The 18863-nt window shown below is 39.5% G+C and overlaps 1 protein-coding gene across 1 annotated transcript in view; it reads left to right on the top strand.

Annotated features, from left to right (window-relative positions):
• Positions 1-18863, top strand: part of LOC111143961 (ELKS/RAB6-interacting/CAST family member 2) — a 943496-nt gene that overhangs the window by 502405 nt on the left and 422228 nt on the right. The window contains exon 15 of the mRNA XM_022497998.1: positions 11050-11185. Coding sequence (XP_022353706.1) covers positions 11050-11185 — 136 coding nt within the window. The remainder of the gene's footprint in view (positions 1-11049; positions 11186-18863) is intronic.

Raw genomic sequence — 18863 nt, 5'->3', positions numbered from 1 at the left:
ACCTTAGCGGGAAAGCTTTCAGTTTTTCTCCATTGAGAATGATATTTGTGGTGGGTTTTTCATAGATGGCTTTGATAATATTGAGGTATGTGCCCTCTATCCCTACACTTTGAAGAGTTTTGATCAGGAAGGGATGCTGTACTTTGTCAAATGCTTTTTCAGCATCTATGGAGAGTATCATATGGTTCTTGTTCTTTCTTTTATTAATGTGTTGTATCACATTGATTGATTTGCGGATGTTGAACCAACCTTGCAGCCCTGGAATAAATCCCACTTGGTCGTGGTGAGTAATCCTTTTAATGTACTGTTGAATCCTATTGGCTAGTATTTTGGCGAGAATTTTTGCATCTGTGTTCATCAAGGATATTGGTCTGTAGTTCTCTTTTTTGATGGGATCCTTGTCTGGTTTTGGGATCAAGGTGATGCTGGCCTCATAAAATGAGTTTGGAAGTTTTCCTTCCATTTCTATTTTTTGGAACAGTTTCAGGAGAATAGGAATTAGTTCTTCTTTAAATGTTTGGTAGAATTCCCCCGGGAAGCCGTCTGGCCCTGGGCTTTTGTTTGTTTGGAGATTTTTGATGACTGTTTCAATCTCCTTACTGGTTATGGGTCTGTTCAGGCTTTCTATTTCTTCCTGGTTCAGTTGTGGTAGTTTATATGTCTCTAGGAATGCATCCATTTCTTCCAGATTGTCAAATTTGTTGGCGTAGAGTTGCTCATAGTATGTTCTTATAATTGTCTGTATTTCTTTGGTGTTAGTTGTGATCTCTCCTCTTTCATTCATGATTTTATTTATTTGGGTCCTTTCTCTTTTCTTTTTGATAAGTCTGGCCAGGGGTTTATCAATCTTATTAATTCTTTCAAAGAACCAGCTCCTAGTTTCATTGATTTGTTCTATTGTTTTTTTGGTTTCTATTTCATTGATTTCTGCTCTGATCTTTATGATTTCTCTTCTCCTGCTGGGTTTAGGGTTTCTTTCTTGTTCTTTCTCTAGCTCTTTTAGGTGTAGGGTTAGGTTGTGTACCTGAGACCTTTCTTGTGTACCTGAGACCTTTCTTGTGTACCTGAGACCTTTCTTGTTTCTTGAGAAAGGCTTGTACCGCTATATATTTTCCTCTCAGGACTGCCTTTGTCGTGTCCCACAGATTTTGAACCGTTGTGTTTTCATTATCATTTGTTTCCATGAATTTTTTCAACTCTTCTTTAATTTCCTGGTTGACCCATTCATTCTTTAGAAGGATGCTGTTTAGTCTCCATGTATTTGGGTTCTTTCCAAATTTCCTCTTGTGATTGAGTTCTAGCTTCAGAGCATTGTGGTCTGAAAATATGCAGGGAATGATTCCAATCTTTTGATAACGGTTGAGACCTGATTTAGGACCGAGAATATGATCTATTCTGGAGAATGTTCCATGTGCACTAGAGAAGAATGTGTATTCTGTTGCTTTGGGATGAAATGTTCTGAATATATCTGTGATGTCCATCTGGTCCAGTGTGTCATTTAAGGCCTTGATTTCCTTGTTGATCTTTTGCTTGGATGATCTGTCCATTTCAGTGAGGGGAGTGTTAAAGTCCCCTACGATTATTGTATTATTGTGGATGTGTTTCTTTGATTTTGTTATTAATTGGTTTATATAGTTGGCTGCTCCCATGTTAGGGGCATAGATATTTAAAATTGTTAGATCTTCTTGTTGGACAGTTCCTTTGAGTATGATATAGTGTCCTTCCTCATCTCTTATTATAGTCTTTGGCTTAAAATCTAATTGATCTGATATAAGGATTGCCACTCCTGCTTTTTTCTGATGTCCATTAGCATGGTAAATTCTTTTCCACCCCCTCACTTTAAATCTGGAGGTGTCTTCAGGTTTAAGATGAGTTTCTTGTAGGCAACATATAGATGGGTTTTGTTTTTTTATCCATTCTGATACCCTGTGTCTTTTGATTGGGGCATTTAGCCCATTAACATTCAGGGTAAGTATTGAGAGATATGAATTTAGTGCCATTGTATTGCCTGTAAGGTGACCGTTATTGTATATTGTCTCTGTTTCTTTCTGATCTACTACTTTTAGGGTCTCTCTTTGCTTAGAGGACCCCTTTCAATATTTCCTGTAGAGCTGGTTTGGTATTTGCAAATTCTTTCAGTTTTTGTTTGTCCTGGAAGCTTTTAATCTCTCCTTCTATTTTCAATGATAGCCTAGCTGGATATAGTATTCTTGGCTGCATGTTTTTCTCGTTTAGTACTCTGAATATATCATGCCAGCTCTTTCTGGCGCTTAGGCTGCTTTTATGGTACAATGACAAAATTGAGGCAAAGTTGAATACTTTCCACTTGTTCCCTCACTCTTTCCACATGGTTCACAAAGCCTAAGATATTTACTAGCTATATCTTTAGAGAAAAGGTTTAGCGATCCCTGTTTTTAGACTTCAGAAAGTGTAAATGAGAAAAGCCATCAGTCTGCATTGAACTATGTAGACTTTTAAAAACCATCTGTTGAATATGAATTAAGTTACAAAAGAGTTACTGGGTCATTTCTTTCTCGTATAGCCCTGTAGATCTTCAGTTTAATTTAAAAAAATGACCTTTGTAGGAATATAGGAGTATCTGGATTGTTATTGTGTTGGCATCAGGTAATAATGGCCAGTTTTACTCACCAGCAGTCCAGTTTTATTTCTTTTCACTTTGACTGGGTACCATTTCATTTACAAAAAGCTGATATTCATTATATGAGATTAAATTCTTTTTTATAGAAAGTGTCTTTCTTAAATATAAGAGAGCAATATTAATTCATATAAATCCCTAGATACACACATTCCTAAATAATTTTATGGGTTCACATAAAACACAAGGGAACCTGTTTCATCCTTTGACCAAGTAGCTGTAGGTTTTAGAGTTAAATTCAATCCAACAGAAATCTATTGGTGACAGTGGAGTAAGAATTGTGCTAGGTTCTTAGAGAAGAGAACAAGACAGTTGTGATCACTCTTCAGACGATACTTATAGCAGAACAAGGAAGGCATTAAAGGATCAGAAATGTGTTGCATTCTGAGCAAGGCATACAGTGTAATTTGGGAATTTATGACATGAGGATCCAACCTTCTATATTGACCAAGGCTTCTAGGAGGATATCCTAAGAGGAATACATATGAATTATCTGTGATGAAAGGGCTGAGATAAGAATTAGGTGGAGAGGTTTCTAGAAGAGGAAAATAATGTGCAGGCATCCTCAGGACTTGGTATATTGAGGGTGTAAATGGAAGGCCAGTGTGGCTGGGGGGAGCAGGATGAGATAAGACTTTGAGAGGCAAGAGGTAGACCTGATAGAAGTCATGGGAAGAAGCATGGCCTTTTCCACAAAGAGTAGATATCCAGTGAGAAGTTTTAAGCAGGAGAGAAATATGATCCTGTTTGTGTACCAGACACTCTGTCCCCTGTCCTGTGGAGAATGAATTAGATGGACCAGTTAGAGCTGGCATCCTCGCCCAACTTGGAGGTGATGGTAGCTTGGGCCAAGGAGGATGTGGTTAGAAGTTGTTCCTTCACTCTTGTGAATACCTCCAGATTGGACCCTGTGATGGCAGTAATACCTGTCTGGTTGTAGAATAGCTAATAATTAAAAATGCAAATATATGAATCATTACAAGTTGTGGAGCATGCAGTCGAGGAGGTGCATGGAGTGTGGTCATAGCAGTTTTGGTGAGAGGGGATTTTGTTGGATTTGATGCCCAGAAAAGTCCCTCTGCAGAGGTGACATTTAAGCTGAGACCTGAAGGATCAGTCAGCCATGTAGGAGGAGCGGTGGCTGTGAGAGGAAGGACAGGTGGGGGGCAGACAGAGAGGACTGCACATGTCTATGCCCTCTAGTGGAAAGCAGCTAGCATTATTTGGAGCTGAAAGAAGACTGGATTCTGGATTCTGGGGCTAAAGGTGAAAATGGTTTGGGAGGACGCTGCTGAGATCCACAGATGTGTGATTCAGTTCTCTGGGAAATGGAAACCACTGGAGGATTCGAGGGCATGATCTGACCTGTTCTGAAACACTCACTCTTGCTGCTGGGTGGAGAATAACTTAAAAGGGACACAAGAGGAGAAGCAGGAGACTGGTGAGGAGAGAGGTGCGTCATGGTTTAGGGCAGAAAATGATGGTGACTTGAAGTGCTGTGGTAGCAGGAATGATGGAGAGAAGGGGTCTGCCCACTCTGTTTCCCTATCTGCATTTCTGCACAGTCAGCTCTCAGCAGGGCATCAAAATACTGTGGGATAGATGGCGTCATGGTGTACTGAAGTAGAGAATGTTTGTGAGGCAGGTCAAGATGGCAGGGGATCCTGCATTGGGTTTTCCTGATGGTGAATCTGCTGCCAACTCTGACCATATGGACTGAGAGGCCTGAATATACGGTCCAGTCTACAGTGAGAGGAATGTAGAACATCACAGTACATTTATTGTTTGACATTGAGGAAAAATAGTCATTCTTGGGCTACCATTCATAGACAGACAGACCTATATGACCAGTCTGTGCTCTCTGGGTCACCAGACCTACATGAGAGGCCAACAGATAAGAAATTTATTTGATGATTAGTAAATGGGAGCCAGACTTGTTAGTTATGTGACCCTTGTAACTGTGTATGGTCTGCTAGCCAGGAAGAGTGTCTTGTTATTAGGTGCCTCTGGATTGAACATCAAGTCCTGAAGAGGGTGAAAAAAGAGGCCGGCCTTTTCCCATTTCCCTTTGAGTTTCCTGTGGGTGTGTGCCAGTCCTACCAAATGCATCTGAGGAGGACAGGGGGCATCAGAGAGCACCTGACTTTCTCCTTGGGGTTTTCTATAGGAGACCCCCACCATCTACTCTCTTCAACATAGGCTCTCAGCTGTTGGGTTCCACTTATATTTAGGGTGATGATCTGTTGTTGTCTGGGGGAGGAGATTCTTCAGGGCCAGAATAATGGAGAACAGTTGAAGGAAGTCAGCTCTTTAGAACTTCTCCAGAGTGAACTATCTACAAGAAAAACAAACCCTTTTCTTGCGATTGTGACCACCTTCTGCTGTGTGACCTGCTTCCTAGGGTTTCCCAGCTTGGGCGGGAAAGTCAACAGTGAAGGGTGCATATGTAACAGGGAGGGTGCATATGGCCTCTAGAAGAGGGTTTGGGTTGGGAGAATTTAGTCCTAAGTCATGTTGGAGCTAAGTCCTAAGACCTTGGCCCTACTTGTTGCTCTTTGCCAGGAGGAGAGATGCATTCAAGTAGTCACAGCTGGCCAGATACTTTTTCTTGCAGGAAGGAATATTATGCTCATGACACTTAGCACATTTTTATGTGCTATAAAAGTATCCTTAGAATAGTTAATATGGCTTTCTAAAATTTATAGGTGTGCTGGAATACTGAATGGTATTTACAAGCTTTAAAAAAGTGGAATCATCTCAGTGGTTAAAAGTAAAAGCCTTTATTATCAGAAATTCTGCATGCAATACTCATTGTCAGCTTCCATTGTGTGTGTGTGGCCCATCTACTTGTGCAGTCACTTTAGGATCCCAGCTCACTTACCCATTCTTGTCGTGACCTTCCTGCAACACTTCCCATTAGTATCCTAATGCCTTCCAGGAATGCAACTCATCTTATTACTAAGGAAAGCATACTGGAAGCTAAATGTATGACACAAAGGGTTTGATAATGCATTCCAAAGTCCATTGTTTGAGGCATTTTGAATACCTGCCATTCTGGTGTGGGAAGCAAGACAGTAAATATGTATTCATAACATTACACTACACATGATCATATTTATATTGCGAGCTAAGAGTGAAACAGGGAGGGAACATGCTGGAATCTGTTCTAAGCATTTTACCTGTACTAACCTATCAACTCTTCACAGTAACACTATGAGTTATATACAATTATTTCCATTTTATATATGAAGAAGCTAAGTTGCAGAAAGGTTAAGAAACTCACCCATGGTCACACGGCTAGAGGGTGATGGACTTCTGATGAGAGCCCAGGAAGCCTGGCTCCAGAGTTTATGACACTAGCTCCTGCCCTTCAGTGGTTCCTGGAAGATTCTTATAACCCTGAATTGTTTTCCAGGGGGGTTATACCATTTTACACTCTCAATTATACTTACATCTGGTTATTTAACCAAGAAATATGAAACATATGTCCACAAAAAAATTAATACAAGAATGTTCATTATAACTTTATTCTTTTTATAATTTTATTTTATTTGAATTCAATAAATTAACATCTAGAGTATTATTAGTTTCAGAGGTAGATTTCAGTGACTCATCAGTTGCGTGTAACACCCAGTGCTCATTACATCACGTGCTGTCCTTAAGACCCATCACCCAGTTACCCTGCCTCCCCATCCATCTCTCCTCCATCAACCCTCAGTTTGTTTCTCATAGTTAAGGGCCTCTTATGGCTTATCTCCCTCTCTGATTTTGTCTTATATTGCAACCTTATTCTTAACAGTAAAAAAAAACTGTAAACAGTCCAAATATTCATTTAACAAGGGAATGGCTAATCAAGCTGTAGTATATTCATATAATGGAATACCACTTGATTTCAGCAAAAGAAGGAGTTTAGGGACAATATGAATGAGTCTCAGAAAACTTATGCTGAGTCAAAGAAGTCAAATACAAAAGGGCATTTATTGTATAATTCCATGTATACGAATTTCAAGAACAGACAAATCCATGCAGATAAAAGTTGGGATAGCACTTTCTTCCAGTCTGGGGACAGGGACATGCGGCTGGACGATGGCAATGCTCTATATTTTGATTGGTCAAAAATAATTGAGTTTTACACTTAATTATCTGTGCATTTTCTTATACATGTTTATGCCTCGCTTACACACACATACACACACAGATGCATACAGTAACACATGAAAACACCCCCTTCTTCCCTGATCTATTCCCTTCCTCAGTGGTAACCACTGTTTACAGACTGGTGTGGAGTTTCCATCAGTTTTCATTGCAGTGGATGTGTGTATATATACATCCAAATAGGTTTTTATATTTTAACATAAATAAGGTCAGACTCTATGGATTGTTCTGCTACCTGCTTTCATTTTTGATTAGTGATAGGTCTTGAAGGGTTTTCCATGTCCATACTTAAGTTTTGTCTTCATGTTGTAGGGTAGTTTGGAGTCGCAGAGTATGAATACACTGGATTTCTTCAGCCGGCCTCCTGCTCGACAGTTTGGCAGTTTTCAATTTTCACTTTGACAGGGCTATGATGAAAATTTTATACATAAATATTTGTGCATATGTGCAAGCATTTTTGTAGACTACTTTCCTAGAAGTGGGTTTGCTTGGGCAAGAGGTATGGACATTTCGGTGGATACTGCCAAATTGGTTTATAATTTTGCAACCAATGTTTGTCAAGTATACTCTTTCTAACCACATATGACAGAGCTAGATCCTGGCCTTCTCTCTAACAACAGACATTATGAATCTTTTAATGTTTTTGAGAGTACACAGGTTAAAAAAAAATGGTATCTTTTTCTGCTGAGGTTTAAAAAAAGAGAAGTTTTGATTTTCTTCTTTATGTAAAATATACACATGCATGTATGTACTTCCCGCTCCACACTCCTTCCCACCTCTGTAATTCTGGAGGCCTCAAAGCCTGATACTTTCTCACCAGCAAGTTAGGGAAGACTTCCTAATTTTAATTTTAATTTGGTGGATTGTTCTAGTGAATAGCAGGATTCTGTCCTCTCTGACATTCTTTCTTAATATAGTAGCCATAGTTGTTAATCTTGATATCTATTGGAATTTTTTTTTTTTTATTTAATCCAAGCTCCTTAGTGATGGCTGAATTTTGAAAAGTGACATGACTTGCTTTATGAAACTCGTCAGTCTAAGCTGAATGATGAAAACTGATCCTACCACTGGACTCTCTAACTAACCTCCATTTGCCCCTCCTCCTTAATGGCTTTCTTAATAATTTGAATATTGACTATATTTATAATGGTGTTTCCCTGAAGGAAAAGTGCCATCCCAAGGAGACTTTATTTCGGAACATGGAGCAGGTCAGTTTCTGGCAGAGCTTTGGAATCTGAGTTGCCTAGTAGGTGGGAATTTGGGAAGCGGCTATCAGTGATAATTCTCTTCTGAGGCAGTATTGCCAGAGGGCTTTGCATTCTGCACCCCCAGGGGTTCTGCCTTGCTGAGTTTAGCACAATTGAGAGCTGTACTGAGTTTAGCCCAGTTTATTTATGCATGTGGGTTTACTTCTGCAGGTGGGAGGAGATGCAGGGAGTGATAGGTCACTGACAGATTTTATTCTTGGAGATGCTGGAATTATTACTAGCAAAAATCACAATGGTCATTCCTTCAAGAAGTGTCTAGTGAGCTTCTTGGGGGGGGGGACTTTGTCTTCACCAGGAAATCTCATATTTTTAAATTTCATGACTTCTGTACCTGCCTCTCTCTCTTCCTACCTCATAAATTGCTGTTTCAGCCTATGCTTCAGGTAGCCCTGGGGCTTCTCTGAGGGGTACCTGAGAGAGTGACTGTCTAGAGGTGAGGCTCTGCTCCCCTGTCTCTCCCACCCGTTGTCTTTTTCCTACCTCTGCCAATGCTATACTTCTCCTTTTTTGGTTTTCAAGTAAGTTTTTACTAGAAGAAAGAGTTCTGCTGCTAGAAATATATTTGAAAGCCATAGCACTCCTGCAAAGGAGTGTGTATATATAGGTATCTGTTGATATTCTTGTGTACAAAGACAAGATGATTATTTTCATCACCTTGCTCTGCATCCACCTAATTGGCAAAATCCTGAACAGTGCCATTCAAAACTCAGCTTTTCTTTTCCAATCACTAGTGTCCTACTTCAGGCCGCATTTGAAGGAATGATTGGAGAATATGGAGGATAGGCCTCCATCATAATGTCCAAACTTCAGTTATCCATTATTCTTAGTCGCTCATTTATAATTCAGAGAAGCTTTAAAGGATGCATGGATTTGGAAGTTTATTTTTTAATTTTTGGATTGAAAAATACTGCAGTATCCCTGAAAGTAAGATCTATGTATTTTCAGACTGCTTTGGGAGAGTTCTTTATGCAAATGATATTTGCAATAATAATCTATTTTTTTTTTTCAGTGGTACTTGGGAACAAAATGTTTTAGCAGTTGGTTTTATTTAAGTGTGTGCTTCAAAGTTATAAAAAGTATTTCTTTATAAAAAAATGTCCTCTACTTATACAATCTTATTAATAGCACTGACCTCTCCATCACATCCTATTATTGGACATGGACCTTATTTCCTGAGCTGGGAAATGTGCTTGCCTCGGGTTAGTATGAGTTTTGGAAATACTATATCCTTGTTCAGTTAGGAAGCAAGAGGTTGTTCTCAACATCTTTGTAGGAACCAAAAGATAATTTTCTAAAGGAAGATTAGCATGTAGACTTGAGTTGGTAGTTTCAGATGTGGATGTTACTGTATTGGGTAAAAAAGAGGAAATGTCAGATAAAAATTATCCAATCCAAATGTTGACCAAATAGATGGCTGTTCTCTCTCACCACAATCCTCATAATAAATGTCACCAGAAATTGTTAAATCACTGCTTCAGCCAGTACTGTAAGTTTTCATAAGGACCAAAATGTGCAGAATATTTTCATCAGCAGGATTTCTTTTAGAAGATCATTCAGCTTAATAAGTTCTCTTGACGTTCATTTTCTTGGAGTGAGAGGGAGTAGGGGACTATATAATTTTATGAGGACAACAAATAAACATTTCTTCTTAAACATGGCTTTCATTTGATTAGTAATTGTTTTAATTTGACATGTTTGCTGTGTATCATGCACTTCTCATCTCGTGCACATTTCCTTGAGAACAGTGATTTTCTCTTGCTTTGGGAGGCAGAACTCAGTGACAGAGGCTGACTTAGGAATGCCTGGGGATTGGCGGGGGGAGAGTTCGAAGGATCCCAGAAGATTCTGTTTTGCGGCCCTCCTATTTGGAATCAGTGCTCCCAAGCCCTCTGTACTGCCCTCCTGCCTCCTCACGTGTGAGATTAGATTTATACCAGCTGCCATGGACATGGTTGCCTAAATCTGTGGAATGTTTTGCTAAACGCTGCTGGTGAAATAGTCCACATTAAGCCTAGAACTCCTCCTCCCACTCTTTTAACCCATCCTTTGTCCTTAGTCTTTTACTCACTTGATCACTTTATGATTTTGCACTTTGACATCCTATAGATTCATTAAGAACTTTTATTCCAAGCACCAGGGCTTTACATAACATGATGATTAGCCAAAGTGTTATTCTGTTTGAGCTAAGTGATGACAATGTATTTGATTGGAGCCTTGTAATTGTTATTTTAAAATCAAAGTAATGGATTATGATCTCAGAATGGGAACATGATCCAAAAGAATAATAATAATTAGATGAGCAACCACTTAGAAGAAAATAAATGCCCCGTCACAGACCAGGGGCCCTGAGTACTGCCTACCTTTGCAATCCCAGGTTCCCAGGAAGAGTGGGTTCTCATCCCCCTTGCCCTGGGCTAGCCTTACTGCAGCCTTCCAGTTCCTTAAAGTAGTTGGTCCCTTCTTGCCTGGGGAATTTCACTTGCTGCTCCTTCCACTTGGGGAGCACCTCCACTGGTGATTCCTTGGCTGGTCACTTGGAGTGTTTCCCATTGTCTTGCCTCCTTAGGGAGGTTTCTTGGCCACAGTACCTAAAGTCATCTTCCTGTCCCATGCCTGTCCACACATGCAATGCACATCATCATCTGTCACAGCATGTGATTTATTTCCTCTCCTTTAGGAAACCTAAGTTGTGTCTCCTTGATACTGGTCTGTCACTCCCACTGGACTTCAAGCTCCATGAGTTGGGTGAAGACTATACATGTCTCATTCACCATGGCAGCCCCAGTGCCATCTTGGCACTTGGCATTAAGGGGGTGCTCAATACATACTTGTGGTTGAATTAATGGAATATTCTGAAGTTCCAACTTTTTCTGAATCCATATCAATATATTCTATCTTTAGTACTTCTGTTGTGATAACATATGATCTTCTAGTGGTTAAATTTAACCACACTCTGCTGACTTTTCTCAGGCATATGAAGGATCAGAATAAGAAGGTGGCCAACCTCAAGCACAACCAACAGTTGGAAAAGAAGAAAAATGCCCAATTACTGGAAGAAGTCCGCAGGCGAGAAGATAGCATGGCTGACAACTCACAACACTTGCAGGTGAGCTCAGGCTTCTCCTCTTAAAACCTAAATAATTGAAGATTGACTGTCTCTGACATATACCCATTGCTGTGGAAAAATACAAACAGAAATGGGGGACTTGCCTTAGCTTTGAGCCCAGTAGTAGCAGTGTGGTCCCAGAGAACCCAATAGGTCTTTGTAGCTGTGGGGCATCATTTTCGGGATGGTGCCCAAGAAGAGCTGATTATGGTGGAAACTATAATACTGCACAGTCTATTGGTTTCTATACCTCACTTTAAAAGGTAAGGACTGCGTTTATGTAGTTGGCAAGAAGCTCAAAACATAGAAATGTCCTCCTTTTAGAATTATATTTCAGTGGTTTTGGCGTTAGTAGAAGGGAAATGTATGTGTATTATCACGGAAGGTATTTGAAAAAGGATGCATTAAGTTGATCTCAGTTTACAAAACTGGTTTTGTTTTGTTCAAAACTCTGAGGCTCTCAGACAGATCATTATTCTGTCTTCTCTGTGTAATATAGTTATCTCTGAATGGACAGCCCTATCTCAGAAACCAACTGGCTGACTGAAAACACCAATTTTTCCTCATTAACCATCCCTATTTTTGGCAAAGGAGCTCTCCTCATGTGCTCAATAAAACATTCAAGCTAAAACAGGGCATTTGCTTTGAAGTTCCTTTATTTATTCCAGTGTGCCTTTAAACAGAACAGTTCAAGTTCAACTTGGCCAGAGTTCATGTTAAATTTTGCTTATTACTTAGTGTCTTTCTCCAGTTATATATTAGGTTTCCTCCTTGGAGATAGAAGGAGTTAGATAGTTTCAGTATGTATTCAGTTCATCTTTTTAATTGACCAAAAGGGAAATAAATAATTATTCTAGAGTAGGAAATACAAGGAAATGTCTTGCACAGAGCATGGCACATGGAGGTTACTTAGTCAATATTAGTTTCTTTTTTCTCTGTGTCCTAGAGGTGCCTTAATGGTTTCAATCAAGGCCCTTTGCACGGATGGTTGATTTGGTTAGAACAATAGTAGCATCAGGTCCTTTGTTCAGGCTTGGGAACACCTGAGCATGTAGCTTATTCAAATCCACAGCTTTCTCAATATTCTTGTCCCAGGATTTGGGTCTTAGTTTTCCCACCAATCATATGACATATTAGATTGGAACCTGGAGACTGAGATCACAAGAACTAAAACCTATAGAATGTTTTATTGCTTTGCCAGGCAAATATTCTTATTTGTTCCTCACCACAATGTTGGTGATTTTACATTTGGTAAACTGGGTCAGCCTTCGAGAAACTAATGTAGAGGAATAATCACTGTAGTAGTTATCATTTACTGAACTTTTCAGTATACTGGGTGCTATGTAGCTTACAGCACCTATTTAATTTTTTTTAAAAAGATTTCATTTATTTGAGAGAGAGAGCAGAGCGAGTGAGAAAGAGCACAAGCAGGAGAGGGAGAAGCAGACTTCTGCTGAGAGGGAGCCAGAAGCGGGACTCCATCTCAGGACCCCGGTATCATGACCTGAGCAGAAAGGCGGATGCTTAACTGACTGAACCACCCAGGTGCTCCAGCACCTATTTAATTCTTATGAGTTGGGTTAGTTGGGACCCTTATTTGTAACTGACAGGAACACAAGTCAATCTGAAGTAAGCAAAAAAGGGAATCAATTAACTGAAAAGGCCAGGTGGACTGCAGGCTACACTCAGATATTCCTACACTGGCATCAGGAATCTGTCTCCATCCTACTCATAAGTGTGCTCGGCTCTTTGTTGCTTTGATTCTTAAGAGAGCTGTCCACAGTGATGCCAGTCATGGCCACCAGCAGCCAGCCTCCAATGTGAGTATAGTCATGCTCAGAGAGGAGAAACGTTCTTTCTTAGTGATTCTAGCAAAAGTTCAAACTAAAAGAAGGGGTATATTGGCCAGTCCAGGATGTGATCACCTGGAGCCTAAGGGATACAGGTTAGCCACCCCCAAATCCTATGGGAAAGTGGGAACTGGTGACCTCACACAAGAAAGAAAGGAGTGTGTTACTAGAAGGTGTGCTGCACAGTAAAACCGTAGAGATCCACTATAGCCATCTTATGGGATAGATAACCTGTCATCCCATTTGATATATGAGTAAAAGGAGGCTCTGAGAGGTTCCATAACTTGCCCCAAATTACTTAACTAGTAAGTGGCAGAGCCAGGACTCAAAAACTTAGATCTGACCATCTTTAGATGGTGAGAGTTCGGGAACAGAGTTCTAAAAGAGGGTGACAAGAAAACTGTGGAGTGGCAGAGAGTCTTCATGGAGCAGGTGGGATTAGAGCTGACATGGGAGGGACACAGCCATAGGGAAGGCACTCCAGGCAAGAGAACTGTCAACAAAGGTGTAGAGGCTGCATAGAGCAAGCTACAGGAGGGCACAAAACATAACAGACTGATTGACTGTGGTGTCAGTTTTCAGTGAGGTTAGTGTTACCATCTTTCTTTAACTGGCTCTGGGGCTAGGGTGCCCAGGATTCATTCCAAGCTTCAGAATTTACTCGCTAAATATCCTTGGGCAAGTGACTTACTCTTCCTCATTTCAGTTTCCTCATCTGTAATATGGGAATAATAATAATTGCATCTACTTCAGAGTTACTCTGAGGATTAAAGAGTCAATGCATATAAAGAATTTAGAATTATACTTGGCACAAGCTATGCTCACAAGTATTAATGATTAGTTGTTATTATGATAACAAGGAAAAGGTAAAAGGAACATTTTGTGAAATTGTTGTCTATGATATGCGTGGGCATTTATACAGTTCTACTCTTGACATGTTTTGAGCATCAGACTTGCTGTCTTTTCTATATATAGTCATTTCTTTTCTAAGGACACATCTAGTTATGGAAATTAATGTCTAGCTTTGACTCATGAACTTTTGCATAGCAATATTTTTATAAGGGGCCTCTTGATAACTACCTCATAGACCTATTCATAAAAGATAGCATGGTCTGGAATTGCTTAGTTGCATTCCTGACCACCCCAAATAAAGGATAGCATTTGAAATGCAATAAAAACTAATCACGATTAATTTTGATGAAAATGTCTCTGGTTAAGGTTAATAGAGAGTGAAACTCCCACTTTCTTGGATTGTTAAGCAGATGTACTCAGATGCAGTAATTACTGCCTTCTGAAGACAGAACTATACTTTCTCAGGGCATTTGCTTTTTTAATATCACTGTTGTTTTAGGTATTTCCTGTTTATGAGTTAGCTTCTTCAGCCTTTTAATAAACGTCTGTCAACTGGGATCCAGTTTGGTTGGTTGAAAAGTTGGTTGATGGGTTAGTAGTTGTGGGATTGGTTAGTAGTTGTAGTTAGTAGTTGTTAGTAGTAGGATTGGCACCTACTAAATTTGGTTCATTCTATTCTAGTTTTTTGTAAGGGTTGGACATGCTGACTTAATGATTTTGATCAACCAAATAACTATCATATTAAAAAAAAAATCTCAGGTACAGTATTTTCTGCAACAATAATAGCTGTTGGATGAGGTTCCAAAGGAGAAATTGAAGAGATTCAACTAGTTTTGAAAATTGGAGACAAAGTTGAATGAATGTATTCAAACCAGGACATAACAGCAACAGGCAAAAACTGGGCTATTTCAGTCCAATCTGGATATGCAGTCATGCTAAGAAACATTTCACAAACCCAACATTCTTTAGTTCTTAGGTTTATAGTTTTATGGAAGGAATTGCAAACTCAGATGCCTCCAGGGTCTAGGCTATTAGAGTAAATAAGAAACAGGTTTTCATGTAAGAAAAAATTATGATGTTTCATTCTTTCAGCGTGTCTTAATTTAAATTTTTGGTAGAGATGTATCAGTTAGCAATTGCCATAATAATGCTGTGTAGCAAATCATCCCAAAGCTCAGTGACTTTAAAGCATCAATAGTTATTGTCACAGATTTTTCAGATTGACCAAGTGCTCAGCTTCTCTAGGGTGGGCTTCAGTGGGCATTTCTGTTTCTCACTGCAGGTCTTTGGGTGGCTGGGGCAGCCCCATTCTACAAATGTTTATTCTGAGACTCAGGCTGAAGGCGGTCAGTGCCACTGGGGGACTCTTCTGATGACAGTAGCAGGGCATAAGAGAGTAAGCAAAAACTCTCAAGGTCTCAGACGGCCTAGACCTAAACTGACACTGTGATTTTCACACCACGGCCCCACCACTCGCCAAAGCAAGGCACATGGGTGAGCAAATTAGTGGGGATTAGGGAAGTATACTCTACCCATGAAGAGACCATTTTAAAGGGAGGAAGTACAAGGAAGGGTGAGGACTGGAGACCTGTCATTGAAACTATCAAAAGAGACAACATTTGGAGAAACATTTCTCTACATAAGAAAAAAGAGTAATATAAACATAATGAAAAGTTACAGCTACAGGGGCATTAGTATACAGATCTGATAGAGGGTGGTAGGGACTGTAAGGAACCCAAGGACCCAAGGCTCATCAAAGGGATTGAGACCACTAAGCTTTGACCGAATGCTGCCAGAAAGGGGAGCCTAGGGTTGAGGGACCATCCGATTGCCATAAAATACACATTTTTATGTGAAATCTATAGATTTGGTGCATTTTTAAAAAACACTCTGGATCTAGTGAAACACACGGGCAGATGAATTGACCATTGCTTGTAGCCTCTACTGTGTATCCCTGTACTCTGGTCCCACTGGTTTCACATGATGTAAGTAAAAAGACTAGCACCCTGGCTAGCTCAACTTGATCCATTCAAGAGAGGGGGCAGTTTAATGTAATTGTCCTGAGTCCTTTTTTTGTCTGAAAATACCTCAAATACCTTGAATTATTATTCCTCAGAGGAAATGCTCACAATCTGTAAGAATAGAGAATTTCTTGAATTAACTTCTTACATCATACTTTGGAGAATTTGGCAAGGAGAGCAGGAAGGAAAAGATCAAGAACCATGGAGCTAAACTGTCCAGTTTTCAAATAGTGGCCCTTAGTATTATTAGCTCAGGACTTTGAGTAAGGTAGGGAACCTCTCTGACTCTCACTATTTTTTCATCTATAAGAAGGAATTACAATCTCTATAGCCTTGAGAGTGTTAAATAAGATGAGCTTTATGAAAGGGCTTAGCGCCGTACCTGATCTATGTGGGGTTCAGTTACTAGAGCTTTCCCCCAGAGAGACTGATAATGAGCATTTAACCATAGAAGACAGTGACCATGGGGAGTATCGTCCAACAATTCCTTTGCAACTATTTTATACTGATGAGTAGTACAGATACAGAGCACACACCAGTAAATGAAAGTTTCCAATAAAGCATTAAACAACATATAGGGCAATAAGGAGGAAAAATTAAAATGTTTTTCAAGTTTATATTGAATTGTGTGTGAAAGGTAAATGTAAAAGATCATGTTTTTTTGTATAATTCTATAGAACTATTCCCCACGACACAGATTATGGAGGATGATATTTATGTCTGGCCTTGGGGCTTTGGGCTTCTGTGTGTCCCATTAGAGACTGCATGGAGATTTTTCAACAAGGTGTCTTTCCGGAGATTCACACTAAATCGTCATTACCAGAATGGAATGCTTTCCCACCCCCTACCCCCAACCTCCAGCTATTTCTTGCTGTGTAAATATGCCAATTTGAAATCCCATTGGACATCTTTGTAGAGTTTGGCTGCATTTTTCCATGTGCAGTTATCGAGTTAATGAACTAACATTCTAAGAAAGGCACAAGCCAATATTTTATGCTCTTTTTCTGTTGTATGTCTGCAGAATTCTCTTCAATTTATTGCCTGAAAACTAAAGTCTGTTCTTGTGTGCTTCCGTTTCCAAATTATAGGTTCCCAGGGAACTGTAAAGTTTCTTCTCTGCCAGTGGTTAAACCCGAGTGTGATCAGTTTAAAAAGCAAATGAATGTTCCCATTTATTTTTGTCCTTTTAGTAGAGTTCTAAAAAATAAGAAAAGCTAGAAAGACAATTTTATTTTTCAATTTGTACAAGTCTATATGTTCATATCTTTTTTCCAAAGGGACTTCCTTTACTTTGTTTCTCCAATTGGAGTTGGAGGCAGCTAACCAAGTAAGTGTAACAAACAATATAAACCTCAAAAAAAAAGTATTGCTTTCAGCAAAACATATAGTTCATTATGAAGTTCCTAAGCCTTGATAAGTTGTTTCTTTGCGGAGGGACATGTGTGACCTAAGCAGCAATTTTTAAGCCTCATATCTCTATGTTCATCTCTCCAAGTCATTGAGTTAAGTTCATTTCTCTCTCAGTTCCCTAAGTTTAAAATTGTTACTCAAACTGTGATCTATGTTCATGTGTTATGGTACACTTCTAAGTACTGCCATTAGAAGAAACCTGACCAGCAGAGTTAAGAGATTCATCATTGTCAAAACACATTTATTTAGTACCTGGTTTTTCATGGCTCTTCAGTAGGCACAGTGTAGAGTGATTTAGGGAGGCTCCATTTCAGCCATCTTATTTAACATATGGAAAGATGGGAAAAGTCATCTGAACACAGGTTTAAAAGAAAAATCCACATTTGTTCAAATTTGCTTTAGAATTTAGTATGATCTTTTTAGCACTGTGAGATGTTTTGTTTGCCTTGCCATTTTCTATGTTGATGGGTAGAGATTAGGATGTTCCATTAAACTGTGAATAAATTCTGTCGTGTTGTTGAAATGTGGATGGAGCTACATCCAACATTTCCAGATTCTGTTCACGGTTTCAGACAATAAGACAACAAGAGCATTGTTTCAGACAACAAGAAATACTCAAGTACTTGCAGGTCTACAGAGGACACAGAACATTGGAGGGTAGGACTGAGGTTTAGTACAGAAGTGCTTTCTTTCCTTGGGGATTTATGTTGACATTTGTTTTTCTTTCACACTCTCATCCCTCATGAGCCAAAGACGACTTTTTGTTGTAGCAGCTCCCTATAGGCAGTCTCAGAAATTCTTATTTGACAATCAGTTCTGGTAGCCTTGAGTTGAGTCGTTACTCTTTGTAGTAACTCACAGACTGTCAGGGGTGACAAGGCGTCCTGCGCAATGTATTTGAGAACTAACCATTTGTTAGAAACATTCCAAGAAGCTAAGTGAAATCGTGTAAATAAAACTGTTGTATGTGGGGTTTTTCTTCTTTCCTTCCAATAAAGTATTACTTGTTTTTCCAAATGTGCCGTAACTCGCATGTTTCTTCTGAGAAACGTCTTCTGCTTTTTCTTGAGGATTTGTGACCTAATCCTCCACTTCATACAGCCCCTCTATACAAACACAATATATTTCTATGGAAAGGAGAGGTTTACCCTTAATCAAGTGTTGCCTAATCTACCTACTAAATTACCCCCTGGAGACAGAGTGAGGTTCATTATTCTTTTCTGAAGGGTTTTCAGGTTTCACTCCATTAGTGGCTCTTAGTCCTCAGCAAAGTGAATGTTTGTTTGTCGAAGGCTGAAGATCCTACAGAATGAAATGTGACATATTTGTCAAATGAAATCATTGTTATTATGGAAGCAGAGTCCTGAATGCTCTGGAATGACAAAGCTTGAGGGGATGGAGGATGGAGAAAGGAATCTTGCTGGAATAATATGGTAATCTCTTGTTCATTTCAAAGGAGGTTCCTAAAGAGGATCAGACTAGTTTTTAGATATAATTCCATTTTCTCTTTTTGGTCCCTGAAATATAAATTGATAAGGGAAAGGC

This window comes from Enhydra lutris, unplaced genomic scaffold (assembly GCF_002288905.1).
Source record: "Enhydra lutris kenyoni isolate GAN:26980312 unplaced genomic scaffold, ASM228890v2 scaffoldscaffold10, whole genome shotgun sequence".
NCBI lineage: Eukaryota > Metazoa > Chordata > Mammalia > Carnivora > Mustelidae > Enhydra > Enhydra lutris.
The sequence above is the reverse complement of the archived record's forward strand: the minus strand, read 5'-3'. Positions and strand labels throughout refer to the sequence as shown.